The sequence below is a fragment of the Crocodylus siamensis genome, chromosome 4, assembly GCF_052110815.1.
Source record: "Crocodylus siamensis isolate JL-2025a chromosome 4, ASM5211081v1, whole genome shotgun sequence".
Classification (NCBI taxonomy): domain Eukaryota; kingdom Metazoa; phylum Chordata; order Crocodylia; family Crocodylidae; genus Crocodylus; species Crocodylus siamensis.
Genome location: NC_143398.1, coordinates 12,790,773 through 12,809,590, shown reverse-complemented (window position 1 = coordinate 12,809,590; position 18,818 = coordinate 12,790,773). Strand labels below are relative to the sequence as shown.

The 18,818-nt window shown below is 46.1% G+C and overlaps 1 protein-coding gene across 2 annotated transcripts in view; it reads left to right on the top strand.

Moving 5' to 3' along the window:
• Positions 1-14,736, top strand: part of LOC149865486 (uncharacterized) — a 46,079-nt gene extending 31,343 nt beyond the window's left edge. Inside the window, exons 2-4 of one of the 2 annotated variants that reach the window (XR_016441706.1) lie at positions 9,412-9,553; positions 11,731-11,869; positions 12,608-14,736. Coding sequence is in view for 1 of the 2 variants with exons in the window: in XM_090041801.1 (XP_089897927.1) it covers positions 4,284-4,661 (378 nt within the window). In the remaining variant the exon portion in view is untranslated. Of the gene's footprint in view, positions 1-1,331; positions 9,554-11,730; positions 11,870-12,607 lie in introns of those variants that run through there. The other variant, XM_090041801.1, reaches the window with a different exon arrangement.
• Positions 14,737-18,818: the final 4,082 nt, after the last annotated feature.

Below are 18,818 nucleotides of genomic sequence, written 5' to 3'. Positions count from 1 at the left end.
ACCAGCGCCGCAGTCTTTGGTTTACCGCGTGGATCCTCCTCTCCCTCCTCAGCCCATAGCCCAAGACTGGGAGGATCGACGAAAACACCACCTGAGCTCCCAGACCCCTAAGCCCCACTCCCAACTCCCTGTAGCGCCTCATGACCTGGCTGGGGGTGCTCCGAGCCGTGTCATTGGTGCCCACGTGAATAAGGAGCATGGGGTAGTGGTCTGTGGGCCGGAGGATCTGCGGGATCCTCTCTGCAATGTTTCGGATGCGGGCCCCCGGGAAGCAGCAGATTTCCCGGACTAAGGGGTCAGGGCGGCAGATTGCCCCCTCAGTGCCCCGCAGGATGGAGTCTCCCACAACAAACACCTTACGCTTTGTCTTGGGGAGAGCGGGGCCACTAGCTGCGGTCAAGCCTGGGTTGCCTGCGGGAGCTGGCAACTGCGTGGGCTCTGCTGGGGCTGCAAGAGGTGCGAACCTGTTGCTAAGCTCCGGCGGGGCAGGGGCCTTGGTGCGGCGGGCCTTGGGGCCCTTGACCACCTTGGTCCATGCCCCTGACTGGGCAGAGCGGGAGGTCCCAGAGTCCTCCTTAGTCGCGGAGGGAGATGGAGCTCTCCCCTGCGGCTCCCAGGGGAGAAAGGCCTGGCAGTAGGAATCTGTCTCCTGCTCACAGTCCCTGATGGCACATGGTCTCTGGACTGTGGCCTGGAGCTCCTCCAGCTGGCGCGCCAGAGACCCCAGTAGGGAGCAGACCCCGCAAGGGGAGGTGGCCATGCTCCCGGGCCCCAGAGCCTGAAAAAGGGACAGGCAGCCCCCGCAGCTGAGAGCCAGGGGCTCCATCTGCGTGGAGCCCGGAACCATGGACTCCGTCTGGGTGGCCGTCTCTGAGGTGCCCAGTGGAGGGGCCGCAGAGCCCGAGGGGACCCTCGGGGTGCGGCGCGTGCCCATCCGTGTCATGCCTCTGGTAGGCTGGCTACGGCTGGGGCTGGCTATGGCTGGGGGGGGTCGCAGGCAGGGTCTCGTGCCCTCCCACGCCCTCCCCTGTGCGAACTCTGCACTAACTCAAGCACCTGTTTACGCAGCCTGTTCGTGCGGCTCCGGTGGCGGGGCTCCCTGGGGGGCGGGGCCAAGTAGGGGCCTGGGCGGGGGCTTGACCCGGCCGGCTCCAGGCAGCGGCCTCCTCCCAGCAAGCGAGGAGTTAACCCCTTCCCACCACGAGCCTGCTCACCTCCGGCTGTGCTGGGGGTCGGCAGGGGGCTCGGTGGCTGCTGAGGGGGTGTCTGGGGGGCTTCAGGGGAGTGGGGGCGCAGCGGGCTTCACCCGCGCATCTCTCACCACTCCGGAGCCTACCTGAGTGTGTGTGTCTTGTGCAGCACTTTCCGTTAGTACTTTTTGAGTATGACCCAGAGAAAGAAATGGTCTCAAACCATCCCAGGCTTTAAAGCTGATCCACTTTTCATTGACATAGGTCAGTCTTCGATTTATTTCAGTTGTGTATCAGGGTCTTACTGATTATTAACTCCAGGCACAAGCCAATACAGGTCTTGAAGTAGAGGCATGTTATGCTTCCTATTAAATCTATTAGCCAACATGGAAGGGGCAACATTCTGCATTATCTTGAGCTTTGACATATCCCAAGATGCAAACCCAGGTAGGATGTATTCTAGTGGTAGCATTAATGCCAGTTCCGTTCTGACCAACTGATTTCATGGTTAGAGTGCAGCAAGCTTATTAATCCTGATGTTTAGACTATTTAAAAAGGAACCCCACTTCACCCTTCCTGTAACATAACAACTCATCTCTGCCATAGAGAAACTCAGGAGACAAAACTAATGTGGACAAAGGCAAAATATTATTTATTTACTGGGATGGGAAGAACAGCACCAGAAAAAACACACCTGAAAAGAATAGCTGAATCTTTGCACTTCTAGAAAATATCTAGGGCTAAGTACAGACAGTCAAAAAGTCTAAGGATGAACTGATTCAGCCTTTGCAGGTTGATCTTAACTGCATGGATTAAACTGAGGAACAACTGGACACATTTACTTTTGATTCAGGAAATGTAGCCACATGCCTGCAGTGACTCAGGTCAGAAGGCAGGGGGCAATAGAGCACAGCTTTCTGGCATGTAGCTGGCATGGGATGTGTGTTCCCTTCCTCTTCCTGCTGCCCCTGAGGTCTCTGGGATTTGCAGTCTAGACTCATAGCAGCGGGACTCTGCAGGGTTGGTCATCTCTTCCCCTTTCTGATTCCAGGGATAGGCAGGGGCTGCTTCCAGGTGCTTCTAGGATTTGCAGCCAGCAGTAAGTTTGGGCAGGGGAAGGAGTGTTTAGCCCCTCTCCCTGGCCCTAGACCTCAGCCAGGGTTTGCTTGGGGGTCCCTGCCTCCCGCTTTCTCCCCCCAACCCTTCTCTGCTGGACAACACAGCCTAGGCCAGGGCTGGAAAGCATGCTGGGATATTGGAGACTGTAATTTTAACTTGAACCAGGAAGGGGTCTGGGACAGAAGTTTCATAAACCAGTTTTACCTCAATTAGTGAAGTCTGATACTACATTCAACCAGTTTTATCTTAAACCAGTTTCAGCCGTTTTGAAACTGGTTTATGTGCACTGAGCTTCTGTTCTGTTACAGGTTTAAGCCAGTTTCTGATCATTTAAACCAGTTTATGTGTAACTTCTGTCCTTAGCCTAAGAGTCTTCAAAGGACAGATTTCAACCTATCCAAAACTTGACTAGAAATTCTGATTTCAACACAACCAGATCTGCAGTTCTTAAATACAAAACTTGCTCGCCTTTAGCTACAAAACTTTGAAACACCACAAGAGTCAGATTACAGGATTCTTGGCATGGGCGGCTCACAATGAGCTGGACACAAACATCTCTAAATATTTTAATTTAATATGGCACAAAACAAATATTGCTCCATCTTATGATCTGAGGCTGGACTTGTTTAAAAATCAATTTACTTCATTTCATTTGACCCACAGGCCTGAGCCAACATGTGTCTCTATTTGTGTACACATTATCCCTGCATCATAATGTCTAATAAGGAACTAATGATATTAGAGGTGGAGGATGTTAGATATTGTAGCAGCAAAAGTCACTTCCTCCTTAATGATGAAGCCTTAGAAAACAAAGCTGCAGCCTGCAGGGTAGACATTCAGAGCTAGAAGTTTCCAGACCTCACAATCCTGCTCCCATTGCCATTAGCTGGTCATCAAAGGGCTTGAGGAATGTGCTGGCATGGAAGATGGCTGTGCATGACTTCTTTTATTGTGGAGAAGCTGCTGCACATCAGCTTCCACATGGCTCTTTGCAGAATGGGATCTTGATCCAATGGCAAGGAGACCAAGACAACTGGGGAGCTCGTTCTGCTGCAGCCTTCATCTACCTTCGCAGCTGGTGAGATCAGGGCTGGATTTACACCTCATGCACCCCTAAGCATACAATATTCCTCACCCCCTATCTACTCTGACTTTCATTTTTTTCCAAGCCAATGATACATCAACTTCTAGCAGTCACCTGTACTGCAGGTAGTCCAACAGAATGGTTTCAAGTGTGTATTGTGGTATATGGGAATTGATGCACTGCTCGCTGTCCCTATCTATAATACTATATACAATACATATTTTATTATTATTTTTACTTCAATAAAAAAAACCACAACACTAAAATGCTGGTGCCCCTGGTACATCAGTGCCCCTAGGTTTGTGCCTACATCGCTTCATGGGTAATCTGGCCCTGGCTGAGATTCTAACACAGGGATAGGCAACTCCTGGCACACATGCCAGTTAATGGCAAGTGGAGACATTTTCTTTGGCATGCCAGGAGGTGTGCCAAGGAAATTGTTTAAAAAATATATTTTTTTAAGTTGCTGCTCTGGGCTCTTTCAAAAAACTCAAGAGGAGACGCTTCTTGAAGAGCCTTCGGGAGGAGCTCTTGGGGTGGGGGAGAAGCCCCTTCTGTAGTTCTTGCTGTACCACTGCCAGTGGGGCAGGTTTTCCCTCCTCCTCCTCCCTGCCTGGAGGCAGCTGCTTCAGCTCTTCCCAGTCTGCCCTGATGCATTGCCCTGCAGGCTGCTGAGGGGATGTGCCTCATCACAGGAGTGAAAGGCAGGAGGTGGAGGAGGGTGCTGAGGCAAGAGAGACTGCCAGCCCTGCCGTGCCAGGTGCAGCTGCAGATGGGGGGCAGGGAGCATTGCCCCAGCTCCTTGCAGCTGCTGTAGCTGCATTGGAGCTGCTTGGCTGAGGAGAATCAGTAGCTCAGTGAACCACGTCATCCCAGGCTGCAAGAGGCAGATGCGCCCCAACATCATCATCCCCATCGAGGAGGCCAAGAAGATTGTGACCGTGGATGTGACCATCCCCTTTGAGAACTGGCACCAAGCCTTCACCGATGCCTGGGCTCACAAGCAGGAGAAGTATGCTCCACTGGCCAACATCCTGAGGATCCACAACTACAACGTGGCAGTAGACGTGCTCATCGTGGAAGTGCTCGGAGCCTGGAACCCCAGCCATGAGAATGTGCTGCGTGCCTTCCATGTCCCCCGCTGCTACGCCAAGCTGATGCGGCACCTCATGGTGCCTGACACCATCCACTGGTCCTACGACACCTACGTCAAACACATCACAGGCCAGTGCCAGTACACAGACACCACCAGACTGACCACCACCTGACTGGACCCAGAGGCTGAACCCCCCTCTGCACCTGATGGACTCTGAAAGCTATTTCTCAACCAAAGACCACTCCACTCCACCCAACAAGGACTCCTGCAATAGGACTCTATGGACTGAGTAACTTCTTTGTTCTACCTACCCCATCCACCGTTGCGGACTTCTGTATGGGTTTGTTTATATCTATCTTCTTTCTCTCTCAGTGTTATGAACCCCTCCCTCCCCTTCCCCTACCTCAACACCCACCCCCGCTGGCTTAGATGGATAACATTGCAGTTATGTAACCTACTTGTGTCCCCCTCCTCACCCCCATCCCTCTTATGGTAGTCCCTCGCTCAAGCACTGTATTTCCCTTATGGCTTTGTCAGTTTTGTTTCGTGATTCTTAATATTTTCTAATAAAGTTAAATTTGTTCTTACAGGCAGCCTGGGACACAGCACAGCAGCACATGTCTGGGAGAGTACTTCCTGCAGGGTGCTGTGCTCCTGCTTGGACACCAGGTGGTGCTACTGTGTTCTGTCTATAGAGCTTCAATCAAGCTGTAGTTGCTTAGTGTTTCTAGTGACAGTTCAAGTTTTTTTTAAAGACTTTACTGACATCCATTTTTAGCTTAATTTTTTTAATGACAGTACATTTTCTGACAGTTGGTAACCCCATTTTGGTGGCACCAGGAGCCTGCACAATCCCTTGCTGCATACAGAGAACCAGAGATGGCTAGCACAGCCCCTAAAGTGAGGTGGGATTACCTGATGAGGAGGCTTAGTTAGACTCAACCAGCTCAGCTTCTGCCTTCATGCTGTCATCCCTCAGACAGGGTCAGAGCTGGAAAAAACATCTCTCTTCCCTCCAGAAGCCTATCCTGTCCTGGCACACTGTAGCCTCTCATGTTGCCAAGGGTGTAATTAGCAAACTGCACTGCTGTTCAAAAGCAAGAATCAGTTAGGCAGGATTTTTGGAAGTGCTCAACTTCAAACTGCTGGGAGCCAGGGACTGCTGAAAGCAGGACCACTTCTTTTTAACCACATTCATGACAAATGATCTTAAATGAAACGTCTCTTTGCTTCCAGGCATTGGGCCCAAATATAACACAGGATACAAAGCCGACCCAAGGATGAAAGATACGACTTGAATTCCAATTCATATATACATACTGATCTATATAAAACAGCAATGTCTGATGCTTTAACATTTTTTTAAATACCCTTGTGAATTGTTTTAACTAGGGAATGAAACATCTAAAGCAGCAAAGGGGTATTATTATGGATCCCACAGCAGGGATCAGTACAGTATAATTTGCCTGCTACAATTTCCTCTCTGATGTATAAATAAGACTTTTATCAGCACAGTAATAGTCAGAGAGGAGCTAATGAACCCTAAAGCAGAGTGAAAGAAACTCTGTACCCCAGGCTGATCATGGCAAATTTTTCCCCCTCTTAATAATAAAATAAAGAAGTTAACACCTGTGCCTGCCTCAATACGCCATTTTTCAAGTTTGCAGTTGTTCTCAGGGGAATCGAAGTGACAGATTTACACAGAGCTGCTGTTTGGATCTCTTCATGCCCTTAAGCAACACTTTTATCCAGTGTTTTTTCTTCCCCACCCTTAGTAACTCTTTGAAGGAGAGATGAAGAGAAATATATGCATATCTAAAAAAAGCAAGGAAAATTCTTTCACAGCTGTTCTTAGCAGCTGGAATAAATTTCATCAGAATTAGAAAGTGCACAAACTTCCCAATAAATGAAAAGGCCTTCTCTTTTTTCTTTTCTCTGCACTAATATTATCCCACGTGCAGCAGGTGAGACTCTGGGCTGCATCTCTTAGACATGAAGAGAAGTTGCTGCTCAGAGGTAAAGGGAACTAACATTTAAATTCATCTTTGTGTGGTACTAATTCTAGTAAAACGGTCCTGAGTATCACTTAGACAATGTCTTGGGGGTGGCCGACTAGTGGTATGTGTGCCACAAGTGTCACAGATAGCCTGTGTGTGTAGCATATGGCAATATGGGGAAGAAGCAGGGGGCTGCAGATCAGGCAGGGAGAAGAAAGCAGAGAAGCAGATCAGGCAGGGGAGTGCTGTGGATCTTAATTTGTGGTACACCTGCTAAAAAAGTTAGGTGATCCAAAGTATGGCAGCCTCTCTTTGGTGGCAGTGCTGTTCAGAACAACTGTATTACTATGTGCTGGGACCTTGGGCTTCTTCTTCTGTTAGCCTGATTTCTGACATGTCCCTTTATGCCAGGCCCACAGATATTTAGGGGCCCTCTCTAACTCATGGCACTTTACACAAAGCACCCTGAATTACAGCCCACTCCCTCCCAACCCAAGAAACATTCACCTGTTGGGGCAGGGGGATCAAGCCTGCCTGCAGCCCCTCTCCCCAGCCCTGCCTCCAGGGCTGTTAGGACCCCAGGGGGAGGGCAGGGAAGGGGGAAGGAGCAGCATGGAGATGCTGGTTGAACCTGGGCTGGCTGGACCTCGAGGGGAGGTGGGAGGTGGGACACAGTCGCACAAACACCAGGCCAGCCCCAGAAAGCACGAAGAATTAAGCCTGTAGGGAACACAGTCCTCTAAGGTGCTCTGCTTTGCAGCTTCTTCATTTAATACCTCTTTTGACTAGGGTTACTTTTTTCACGACTGGCTATTTTAAATGTACTCTGCAGCCATGCATGGATGTTACATCACAGCTGTAGAGCTCTTTCAAGGGCCCGATCATGCGAAAAATGTAACTTGTGTATGCACCTGTACCCAGTGTCTCTTTTGGTAGTAAAGGGACAGGACTTTGTTCTAACCTATATGACACATACAACATTACTTTAAAATAGCTCCTGCTTTTTAATGAAATAATCATGCACTGTTTTTCCACTGGATATCTGCCTCAGTCAGTGTACAGTCTGGACTCTCCTCACCTACTGAGCAGCTATATTTTGGTTTATCCTCATCCTTATCTTCCATTTATCTTCCATTTTGGTTTGATCCTTCTTTAGCATAAAGGATTCAAATCTGGCTCTGAAGGCAGAACTGTTGACATCCTTCTGCGCTTTCCTATAGTGTCCATCACCACTGCATCTGGGCCCTTCACAAGAATTGACAAACTTATTTTCATAACACCCCTGTGATGTGAAGAGGGGGTACCTGTCCCCATTATACACTGACTTCCACACCTAGCCTTCCTGAACAACAACCCAGAGACTCCTGACCTTCACGTCCTAGTCCCAGTCTCCTTGTCTAGCCAGCCCCAGTTTCTTTCCCAGCCATCTTCAACCCTTCTTCCAACATACTCTTTCCCCTCTTCCCCTACCTTTTATTCCCTCAGAATCTGATCGCATGGCTTTGTTCTCCATGCTGGTGCCAGAAAAGAGGTCATTGAAAGCCAGGTGAGTATTCCAAGCTTGCTGGGACCAACAATGACTGGGAAAATGCAGTTTCATTTCTGAAGTCTAGGGATGGTGATGCATACTCAGTCAACCTGCGGATAGCTTGTGCAGACCGATCAGTGCTAGGAGCTGTGAAGGGATGATGCATCCTTGGCAAAGTTGGAATCTTCTAACATCAAAGAAGTCTACTGAGCATTGGTGAACTGTGGTTTATCAAATGGTTACAACTTGAGCCAAAATTGGGAAGATTTTCACAGGAATGCCTTGACCTCATGGCCACACACTGAATTTTTAAGCCCCTTCTCCAAAGTATTGGGGTGGGGTGGCTAGAAGTGTTCAAATACAAATTTAACACAGACAAAACAACACATTTTTCCTACCCTTATGTTTGAAAACAGCTTAATTGCTTCCACTGATATTTTCCACAGAATATTCATCTTGAAGCAAATTACAGCTAAAACCATTTAAGTTTGGCAAAGTTACAAGCAACTGGAGAACAGAAACTTATAATGTGAAGTGTCAGGAAACCTTAATAAAAGGGCAGAACTACCAGCCTAGCCTAAAATAAAAGAGATTCTTTGTGAGGGTGTTCGACATAGATAGGTCTTGTTGTTAACCCTGGCTCTTGCATTAAGAAAGCCTCCACAATGTCATTATCCTGGATGCCCTGGATTCTTGGTCCAGAGCAGTGGTGTGAAGGCACTGATGGATATCTCCTACAGAATCATAAAACCTTGTATGTGTGGTTGGCACCATTTTGATTCACAGAAAATCCCACCAATTCATTTATTTTGGCCAGGGCTGTCAAAGGCAGAAGTGTTTCAACCCACAGCAAGCCGCCAGGAAGCCCCCAGGAGATAGCTCTTGCAGTTTTCTTTCCTCTGCATCAGAGAAGCATTAGTATTTCAGCTGCGTTTCAGAACAAAGACGATAAAACAAACCATAAAATAGGAGGTTGAAAAAAATAAAACAGCAACAAAACCATGAGTGACGCAGGTAGGGACATCACGGTTGCCAGTGAGGTCACAAGGGTGCAGTCCCAGGTAGAAATCTAATGCTCCTGCTTCACCATCACAGCCCTTCATTATCTCAGCAAAAGGAGGTTCTCTGTTGAAGAGAGCAGCATTAAGGCTCATACCCTTTGTAGGCCAGTCCCAGGGAAGAAATGTTGCTGTGCTTAAAGCCAGTCTGAATTTCCATTCAGCAGAGAGTAGTGCTGCTCGGTGAACTTATTCATCACTCAAAAAAGAAGAGCAAGCAGTTAAAAGGTGAGAAAGTGCTGGATCTGTTCTGCAGTATTTGTTTTGGCTATATCATACAAAGAACCAGATCCTATACCACCAGTGATTGACTGATTGATTTAATATTCATTTATTTAGATGATTAGATTTATATGCCACCCTGCAAGAAGCTCAGGGAGTCTCCAGTTGCCACCATTTTAGGATAAGCAGGATTAAGGAAGGAGCTTTGCCAGCACACGAGGGAGGGAGTGTCAAGGAGAGGATCACACAACACAGCAAGGTAAAACCAAGATGAGAAGGATGAAAGGTGGGTGCTGGCTGTCCATTGTGAGACGTCTCACAGCAGACTGATTTGGGAAAGAGCTAACCACCCACTCTCTGAAACTCAGGCCCCTTTTAGGTGTCTCGTGTTGCACCCACAATCATTGTCATGTTTTCACTTCTTGGCTAAAGCCTCTATTGTCCCTCTTTCCCCTTCCTATCTACATTTTAATATCATTTTCTGCTTTTCTTTCTAGGGCTTGATTTTTTTCTCTGGTCAATATTTTGGCATTTATTTCTTCACATTTTCACTCTCCTGGCTTCAATCTCTTCCTTTCTCCCTATTTCTGTCCCCTCTCCTCCCTCACACCTTCAGTCTTCATGTGTTCCCATTCCCCTTTCCCCATGTCAGTTCCTGGGGGTGGATCAGGGAAGGGGATGCAGTGGTGCACCACTGCGCTGCTCTCCCCTTTTGACTCCTGCTACACACAGCTTTAAAACCAACTGCCTGGGAGGGAACGGGCAGCAGCATTTCTAATCAGGCAGTACTGAGAGAGTCAACTGACTCCAAGGCTTATTATCATCTCTCTGATTCTGGCTAATCTCTCTCTACTCCACAGTTGCCAAAGGCCCTCTATCCTTTTTAATTGTCTTGCTGGTCCACTAATCAAGCTATCCTTTCTTCTGCAATTTTGCTGTCTGTTAACCATTCCTGGTAATGTCTGGCTTCTATTTCACAGCCCTACAGACTGTTTTTAGCTCTAACTACAAACCTTGAGTCAGATGTGGTAATATAAACTCGGGTGTAGAAATGATCAAGTGAAGCATTGGAAGCACTGTCAAGATGCTCAATAAGTCTACATTTTGTTTTATGAATCTGAATAAGAAACGTACATTTAGCTATAGTGTCTATTGGACTAATGAGACAATATTTCTTGGTTACTTTGACTATTTTTGCCTACTTTGTTGTGCTTATTTAAAGTTTACATATAATCTAGGTAATTAATGCACATTCCAAAAGTTATATTTGTTTTCACTTTGGTCTTAAACTGAACAATATAATGCTAGTAAAGCTTCTAGTTTCTCTTTAACTGGAGAAAAAAATGTGTTGTACTATATGTGATAATGTGCCATACCATCTGCACCCCCATTTTCAAAATCCTACATCGATCTGCTCATCACGCTTCTTCACCTCGCTCTACGATCTCTCTGGCTCTGCTCCCTTCTGTCCCTTTCACTCACCAGGTTGCTTTCCAACTATCCACTCTCCTCACCTACATGTCCTTTTACTACAGTTTCTGCCTCCCAGCGTGTCCCTCAGCAATGCAGCAATTGGCAAGTGTGTATGCACACACACCCACACACACATACACGCACATGTGCATGCCTTTGCTAATCTTACCAGAGGTTGCAATTAGCTTCCCACAGAAAAAGGAATGCAAATGTAATATGGACAGTATGTGGAGAAGAAAGTGGAAGAAAGACAGAGGGAGGAAAGACGGTGAGGACTTCCACTAGCTTTAAAAGGGGAGGACTGACTCATATACATCATGGGAGCTATTCATTCTGCTTAAATCAGTACTATCGAGTGATCAGATCTTAGGGCAGGATAGCAACTGTTCAGATAAGAGGAGATTTGCTGCTGGGAATAAAAATGGAGTTGTCTTGAAAGCTAAAAAGTAGTTTAATAAAAACTTGTAAACTGTATGAAGATGGTTTGTGTGTGGACAATACTACGTTAGGAGACAACTTTATTGGGCATAACAACTGTAATGAGAAACAAATTGCAACTTAGCTTGTACATGATGCTTGAAAGCAGATTTCCCTGGAGCAGCGAAGATTCATTTGCCCTCTAGCAGGGGAAGAATTAAGACGTCATGTTTTACATAAACAAAAGAGATTTAGTCCTGAGTCCTGATGTGAGAGCACTTTCTGTGTACTTAAAAATTCAGTCATTCCATAAGCAAGATGGACAGTTGGGTTATTTTAGCCTCGCCAGAGAGCAGGAGAAGGGACATCAAAGGGAATTAGCTCACCAAAAGTAAGAACCTGGTTGTGAAAACTGAGCATTGCATTAACTATATGCTGTGCAAAGATCACTCATTATAGATGCCTCTTCTCATTTTTTTTTAGTCTGATCTAGTCTGAGTGTACAAGAAAAAACTCGCTTTTCGATATTCTTCTCCCAAATTACAGCCGTGTGACCTCTTGGATACGCAGACTCAGCTCTGGCTCAGCCTAGCACATACCTATCTGAGGATGAAATGAACTCCAATACAGGGACCCACACAAAGACATCTGAGAACAGAATTTGGCTTGGGTAAGGGAGGAAAAGGTGAGTGCTATCTTCTAGACATACGGTCTAACTATACATGGAAAGACTGGCCAGTAAACCCCTGAGTACGTGTCCAATTTCCTTTCCTCCCCGATCTCAGCACAAAGGCAAAGATTGGATCGGTTTGGAAACTGTAGTGTCTTGCTCTGTTTCCAAAGTAGTCCTTCCATCTGGTTGTGATTTGGGAGTACTGATTTATAAGGATGCTGCTCATGCCATGGCTGTTGTGTGGAAAGATACAGAAATGGAGACTGTCAATCTGGAATTTTTAAACAGAGCAGTTGGCAACCTTTTCTGGCTGTGGGCTGGAATGACCCACTTTGGGTCAGAGGAGATCAGGTGCTGGGACTTGCCCTCAGCGGCATGGGGAGACCATCACAGCTAGTGCCCAGTGGAGGCGCATGGAGAGCACCCACGGCTGAAGCCCCTTGCTGCTGAATGCTGCCTTAGCCTCACATCCATGGGCTGGGTCCGTTGGCTCCCCAGGGCAGATCCACCCCATAACAGGCTGATTTATCCCCATAAGAGAAGGTAGTTCGCCTAGCAGAAAGGCTGCAGCTGTGGGAAGGCTAGCTTGCTGGGTATCAAAAACCCCAGCAGGCAGAAACAGATGGAGTGGAGAGATACCACAGATGGGAGACTTCTGGACTATGAGGGTCCAATCCTGGGGTAGGAAGGTGGAAGCCAGGGTTTTTTTGTTTATTTGCTTTATTCTAATAAAACACTTTATATTACCAGGGCATGCTGAGAGATGCTCCAGACAGCAGAAGCCAGCAGGTTTACAGACTGCTTATGAATGAGGCTTGCTGAGAGACACTCAGGGAAGGGGCAAGAGCTTGACTGAAAAGGCCCTGAGGCAGCAACTTGCTAGAGGACCATAGGTTGCTGAGCCTTAGTTTAGAAGCATTAAACTCACTTAGAGAACAAGCAGAACCAAACACAAAGCTCCAACTGTAAATTAAAAATCCAAACAGTTAAAGATTTTTGACTACAGCATAGTCATGGAAGACAAATACCAGCAGCATGAGCAATGAAGGACGCTGGAAAAGATTTTACACACATGCCATAAACCCTAGTGCTGCTTCCACTCATTTCAGAACTGAATGCAAGATCCTGAACTTAACCTATAATAATTCAGACAGATTCAGACTTTTCAAATCGTGTTGTATCCTTCAAAATAATGCTTATGCTGCAGTTGAAAAATTTCAGTACAGAGGCTTTGGGCTTTGTGGACAATCGTGCTCAGCAGATGTCATATAGCTGTAGTCTTCCTTGCCAAAAAGGGGTCAGAATTGCTGACACCTGATGGTGTTCGAGGATCAAGGTGCAAAATGGACCAAATTGATAAAGTCATTTCCTGGAAGAGGTACATGTCGATTAACCTTCTATCAGGACAGTGGCCTGGCTAAGAAAGGTGGGAATGGTTTGTGAAGGGCTTTGAAGGGGAAGGTTTACACCTTCAAGAGCAAATTACACCTTCAAGAGCAAATTAACACCTTCAAGAGCAAATTAAATGCTTATCTTGCTAGTATCCTATGGCCCCAGCTGACTTCCTGCCCTTTGGGTGCAGGGCTGGACTCAATGATCTTCCGAGGTCCCTTCCAGCCCTAATGTCTATGAAATCTATGAAACCTTATGCTTGATGTGAAAGAGGAGGGAAAAACCATGGAAGGGATGTCTTGAGAGGTGGGATATGGTCAGAGTGATGGATTAGAAAATTATTTTGGCAGAAGTTTTCTGTACTGCATTTGTCAAAGATGATGCAGCAATCAAGGCGGTGAAAGTTTGGGTGCAAGTTTTAACAGTGTTGAGGGAGAGGACAGGCATATCTTAGTGATGTGATGCAGAAAGAATCTGCAAGACTTTAGACTAGTCTGGAGGTGAGGACCTAGAGAGAGTTCTGAGTCAAAGATGACCCCGAGGTTAAGGGCCTGAGAAACAGGATGGAAGATTGTGTCTACACAACGACCAAGAACGAATGTAATGGGTAAGACATGGTGGAGCAGAAAGTCTAAACGCCATGTTTTAACTACATTGATCTTGAAACGGCAGCAAGTCACCCATGAGTAAATGTCAGAAAAATAGGCCAAGATGTGAGTTTAGATGGAAGAAGAAATGTTTGGAGTCAAGCAGTAGATCTTTGAGTTACTGACATAGACAGAACAGGTGAATTTGTGTCTGTAGAGGAGTAAGTGGTAGAAGGAGAAGAGAAGGAGACAGAAGACAGAGCTCTGTAGGCCCCCTCAGAAAACTGGCGGTGCAGATAGTGGAGGATTCTCCAGCAACACCGTAGAGGCAAAAGGAGAACCAAAGAAGATGGATCCATGGAAGTCCAGGTTGCATTGGCTTCCGTGACTCCATAGTCCATCACTGGCTCCCTGATCCATCCTGTATGTTTTTACATTTAAAGTACCTGAAACCCACAAAACATTTGTGATAAAATTTTTATTGCAAAAGTATTTCTTTAAATACAGGATTTTTAGTTATCCATTGTCCAAATACTTCAATGGAATCAAAACTTCTCACTCTCAAAAATGCTACATAAAGCTGTCCATATGTAAACACAGGCATAGGAATATAATTACATATTTTGTCAAAAGTTTGACCTTGTGACTTGTTTACAGTCATAGAATAAGAGGGCCCTTGTACACGTGACTAAGGGCCCCTGTATAAATGAGGAAATTGCCCCTTTAAGTGGTGAAATTGCCCTTTTTAATGATTTAATTGTGTAAGTGTACACATTTGGCAGCATGTTACAACTAAATTTCGTAACAGTGTACACATTCAGTGGCATATTTCTATTTAAATGATTTTTATATGGAGCAAACTAAAACACATCCCATGTATTTTAGCTTGCTACATAACAAATTACAGTGATATTCCTCATGTGTACAAGGGCCCTATCTGGAGAAGGTGATGGTGTACGGGGCGCTGAAAGCCCAGGGATGGTCAGGGAAGCTCAGGCTTGCTGGGATTCCAGTGCCCCATGCACCATCCCTGCTGCCTTCTCCAGCTGCCAGCACACCCAGCTGCCCTCCTGCCACCTTTCCAGGGCAGCCAGCTCATTCGCGGGCAGTCCCAGGCAGCAGGAAGGCAGCGGAGATAGTGCACAGGGTGTTGGATGTAGCTTTTGTTGGTCCACCAAGCCCGAGCTTCCCCAAGCATGCCTGGGCTTCCAGTGCCCTGTGCATCATTGGATCTGGCGGATGCTGCCTGGAAGCTGGGGCTGCACCTGTGCAGCTAGCACCCTACCTGGGCAGCCCTGTGGGGGCACCACCACTGCAGAGAGAAGCACCGGGCCCCCCGCAGCACATGGCAGCAGCTTGCATGGGCAGGCTCTGCTGAGGAAAATAATAAAAAAACATGAAGGGGCCCGATCTTTTCTTTTTCCTGGATCCTGCCTGCATCTCCCGTGGCTGGGGAGTGAGCTGCTGCTCCATTACAGAGGCGGCAATGGAGCAGGAGGAAGCGGGGGGGGGGGGACAAGCCTGTTTCCCCCTCCCCCAACTGGGATGGGGCTGGATGCAGGGGGACAGCTCTCCCCCATCATTTTTGATGGGCTGTTGGCTAGTCTATAATAATAACACACTTATTCTGTCTGTCCAGAGCACTCTGATTGGTTGTTTCAGTAAGTATTGTGACTGGCTGCTGAGACAGCCAATCACAGTGCCCCGGGCAGACAGAATAAGGCTATTATTACAATCAAATCTAAATGGTTTTTCATAGACATTAGACATTAGGGCTGGAAGGGACCTCGGAAGATCATTGTTTTAGAAGAAGTCTTTTTACTGTTATTTGTAAAATCATGCTCAGACTTTTATATTCTTGCTCAATGTATAAATACTTCAGCGGATTCCCAAAAGGCAGATCTTATTTCTCCATGTCACAAATATTGTCCAAAAGCAACAAAAAAATGTAATGGAAAATATAGGACAGGGAATGATTCATGGGATATAGCTGTGTTCCCCAGAGCTGTTGTTAGAAAAGCAGTTTAATGCAATTTTTGAAGTGTAAAAGAACAATAAACCAAATTATAGAAACACAGACATACAATGGTAAAGAAAAACACGGCTCCCTTTTGGGAAACTAGCAACGCCAAATATTCATCCCTGTAGATCTCCCATATTAGAGGTATGGGCGGAAATCTGGGTTTGATATTTTGTACCAGGGACTACAAAAGAATTGCTGCAGATATATAAATAAAAGGCAGCTGGGTTGAGGTTTCAGATCACCTACACCCATCAGAAAGGCAGCCAGCTTCTTAGTACTGTGCTCTTTTGTTTGGTACCTGGGCTAAGACTCAATTTGAAGACAAAGAGAACCAGAGCAGACCTAAAAGTTATATTAAAACATTTAAATCACCTGCATTACCATAGAAACAGGAAGGAAAATGACAAAGTCCTGAGGGAGAAACCCTTAGTTTAAATATTTGTAAAGATGTGTGAAAGAGAAGGAGAGTTCCTGCCTGGGAAAACCACAAGTCTGTCTAAAAGTCTACAAGGCTATCTAAGAAGAGGAAGTGAATGAATAAACCACATGGTACATGCATGAGTAGTTAAAAGCGGGGACCCAGCAGTAATTGGCTCCATTGATGTTACTCTGATTAGCTAGTTTTGGCTACAGTACTTGTCAGCTTCATGCTGAGTTCACAGGAAAAAAAATCATGCTACACTGAAGAATGTCTAAGATCAACCTTTGGATCCCTGAGGAGAAACAGCAAACACAGGTCTTAAAAATGATGCCTCCAAGGTGGATTTTTAAATCCCTATTTTATGTCACAAATGTTTGAGGGCGAAGAGAAAGGACTCCGAGTAGAAATGCAAGAGGTCTTGCTACATTTTACTACATCAGATGCTTTAAAAAATGAGAGCAGTCTGCAAAGAAAAAAATAGAAACAAAATTGTATTAACTGCTAGGTTCTGAGTCCAGAGTTAAACGTCTCTACTAAATGCTTGTTTAAAAACGTGTAAATAAATCAAATAAAATGTGCAGCCCCATGCTGCCTACCCATGCGCCACATCTCTTCCCTGCGTCCTGCACACCCCGCGTTCACAGCCAGCGGGTGCTCCCCACACCGGGGGCTGCCTGTCTGTCTCTCTCTCAGTAAGGCTCCAGGCTGCGCGTGTGCATTTGGCCTGGAGCGTTACGGACAGACAAACACACAGCCAGAAGCGGTAAGACTTTTATTATATTAGAATAGTATCATACGCACACATATCTCTCAAAAAACTATAGATAACGTTTTAACATACCGAGTGAAAGACTGGCTCCCGCGGAGTCAAAAAGCAGTTTTGCCACTGATTTCAGCGGGGCTAGGATTTCACTCAGTGTGTCTCCATAAAGCACGCAGCAATGCTCCCGGTAGATCATGGGAAAGAGTCCAAAGAGCAGTTACTTGCTACCAAAAAAGAAAATTAGACAGCTCCAATTGGAGCCAGAAGACAAGGGCAAATTTTTTTTGCAGACCATGTGTTTTCTAAAATTGACTGGAGATTCATATATTAAGATCACACGTAACCTTAATACATTTATTCAGATTAGTAAGTATAGCATTATGAAAACAAACTATTATTCTAATGTTCCAAGTTCCCCTGGCTGTTACAGCATAGCTCAATGGCACGTGGGCAATAGCAGATGCAGGATAGATCACAGCTCAGATCAGAGCAAAACTGATCTGAGCACTGTAACACATAATAAATGAAGAAAAAGAACAGAGATCTTCTGTTAAAACTGCACTCTACTCTGTTTAGAGCAGCCAGCCTTTCATTTCTTCACTGAATAATTAATACCTGTATATTTATTCAAGTATATTTTGGCTCTGAATCAAAATAGCCTTATTTATAAACCTCTCGTCAATATTTATGCCTTCAGATTCCCATGTATGAACTTGTGAATAATGATGCCACGTCAGATAATCATGTATATACCCCCCCCCCACAAAGAGTTAATTTTGAGTTAAAACTGTTGGATTCCATTTTACACAGATGCAAAGAAAGGAAACAGTTATCATAGATTTTGTAGACATTCGGGCTGGAAGGGACCCCAAAGGATCATCGAGTCCAGCCCCCTGCCCCAGGAGCAGGAAGTCAACAGGGATCATAGGATCCCAGCAAGATAAACATACAAATGTCTCTTGAAGGTGTTCAGTGTAGGTGCTTGAACCGCCTCCACTGGCAGGCTATTCCAAACCTTGGGGGCTCGGACAATGAAGTTCTTACTTATGTCCAGCCTGAATCGGTTGCAGAGTTTGTGACCATTCGACCTCGTCATCCCTTGGGGCGCTCTGGTGAACAGACGTTTCCCCAGATCCTGGTGGTCACCCCTGATAAACTTATAGGTGGCCATCAGATCACCCCTGAGCCTGCGCTTTTCCAGGCTAAAGAGTCCCATTGCTCTCAGCCTGTCATCATAAGGTCTGTTTTCCTCACCTCTGATCATGCACGCGGCTCTCCTCTGGACCCTCTCAAGCTTTTCCACATCCCTTTTGAATTGCGGAGCCTAAAACTGGATGCAGTACTCCAGCTGCGGCCTCACCAAAGCCGAGTACAAGGGGAGAATGATGTCCTGGGATTTGCTTGAGAAGCATCTATGGATGCAAGCCAGCATTTTGCTTGCTTTACTAGCAGCAGCAGCACATTGAAGGCTCATGTTCATTTTGTGGTCAATCATGACCCCCAAGTCCCTTTCATCTGGACTGCTAACCAGCGTAGCACTGCCGAGCCTATAAGGATGCTACAGGTTTTTCCTCCCAAGGTGGAGAATCTTGCATTTTTTGGTGCAAGTCATTTGATGCTCCACTCATCTGTACCTTTTCTGAACTTCAAATACACCCCACCATGCCCAGTCCCCCATCTCTATCTCTGTCCTGAACAGCCAGCCCACAGATTTGACTTGTTTATTATTACTGACTCCTTGTTCTTTATTTATACTTTTGATGATTATTAAAGTA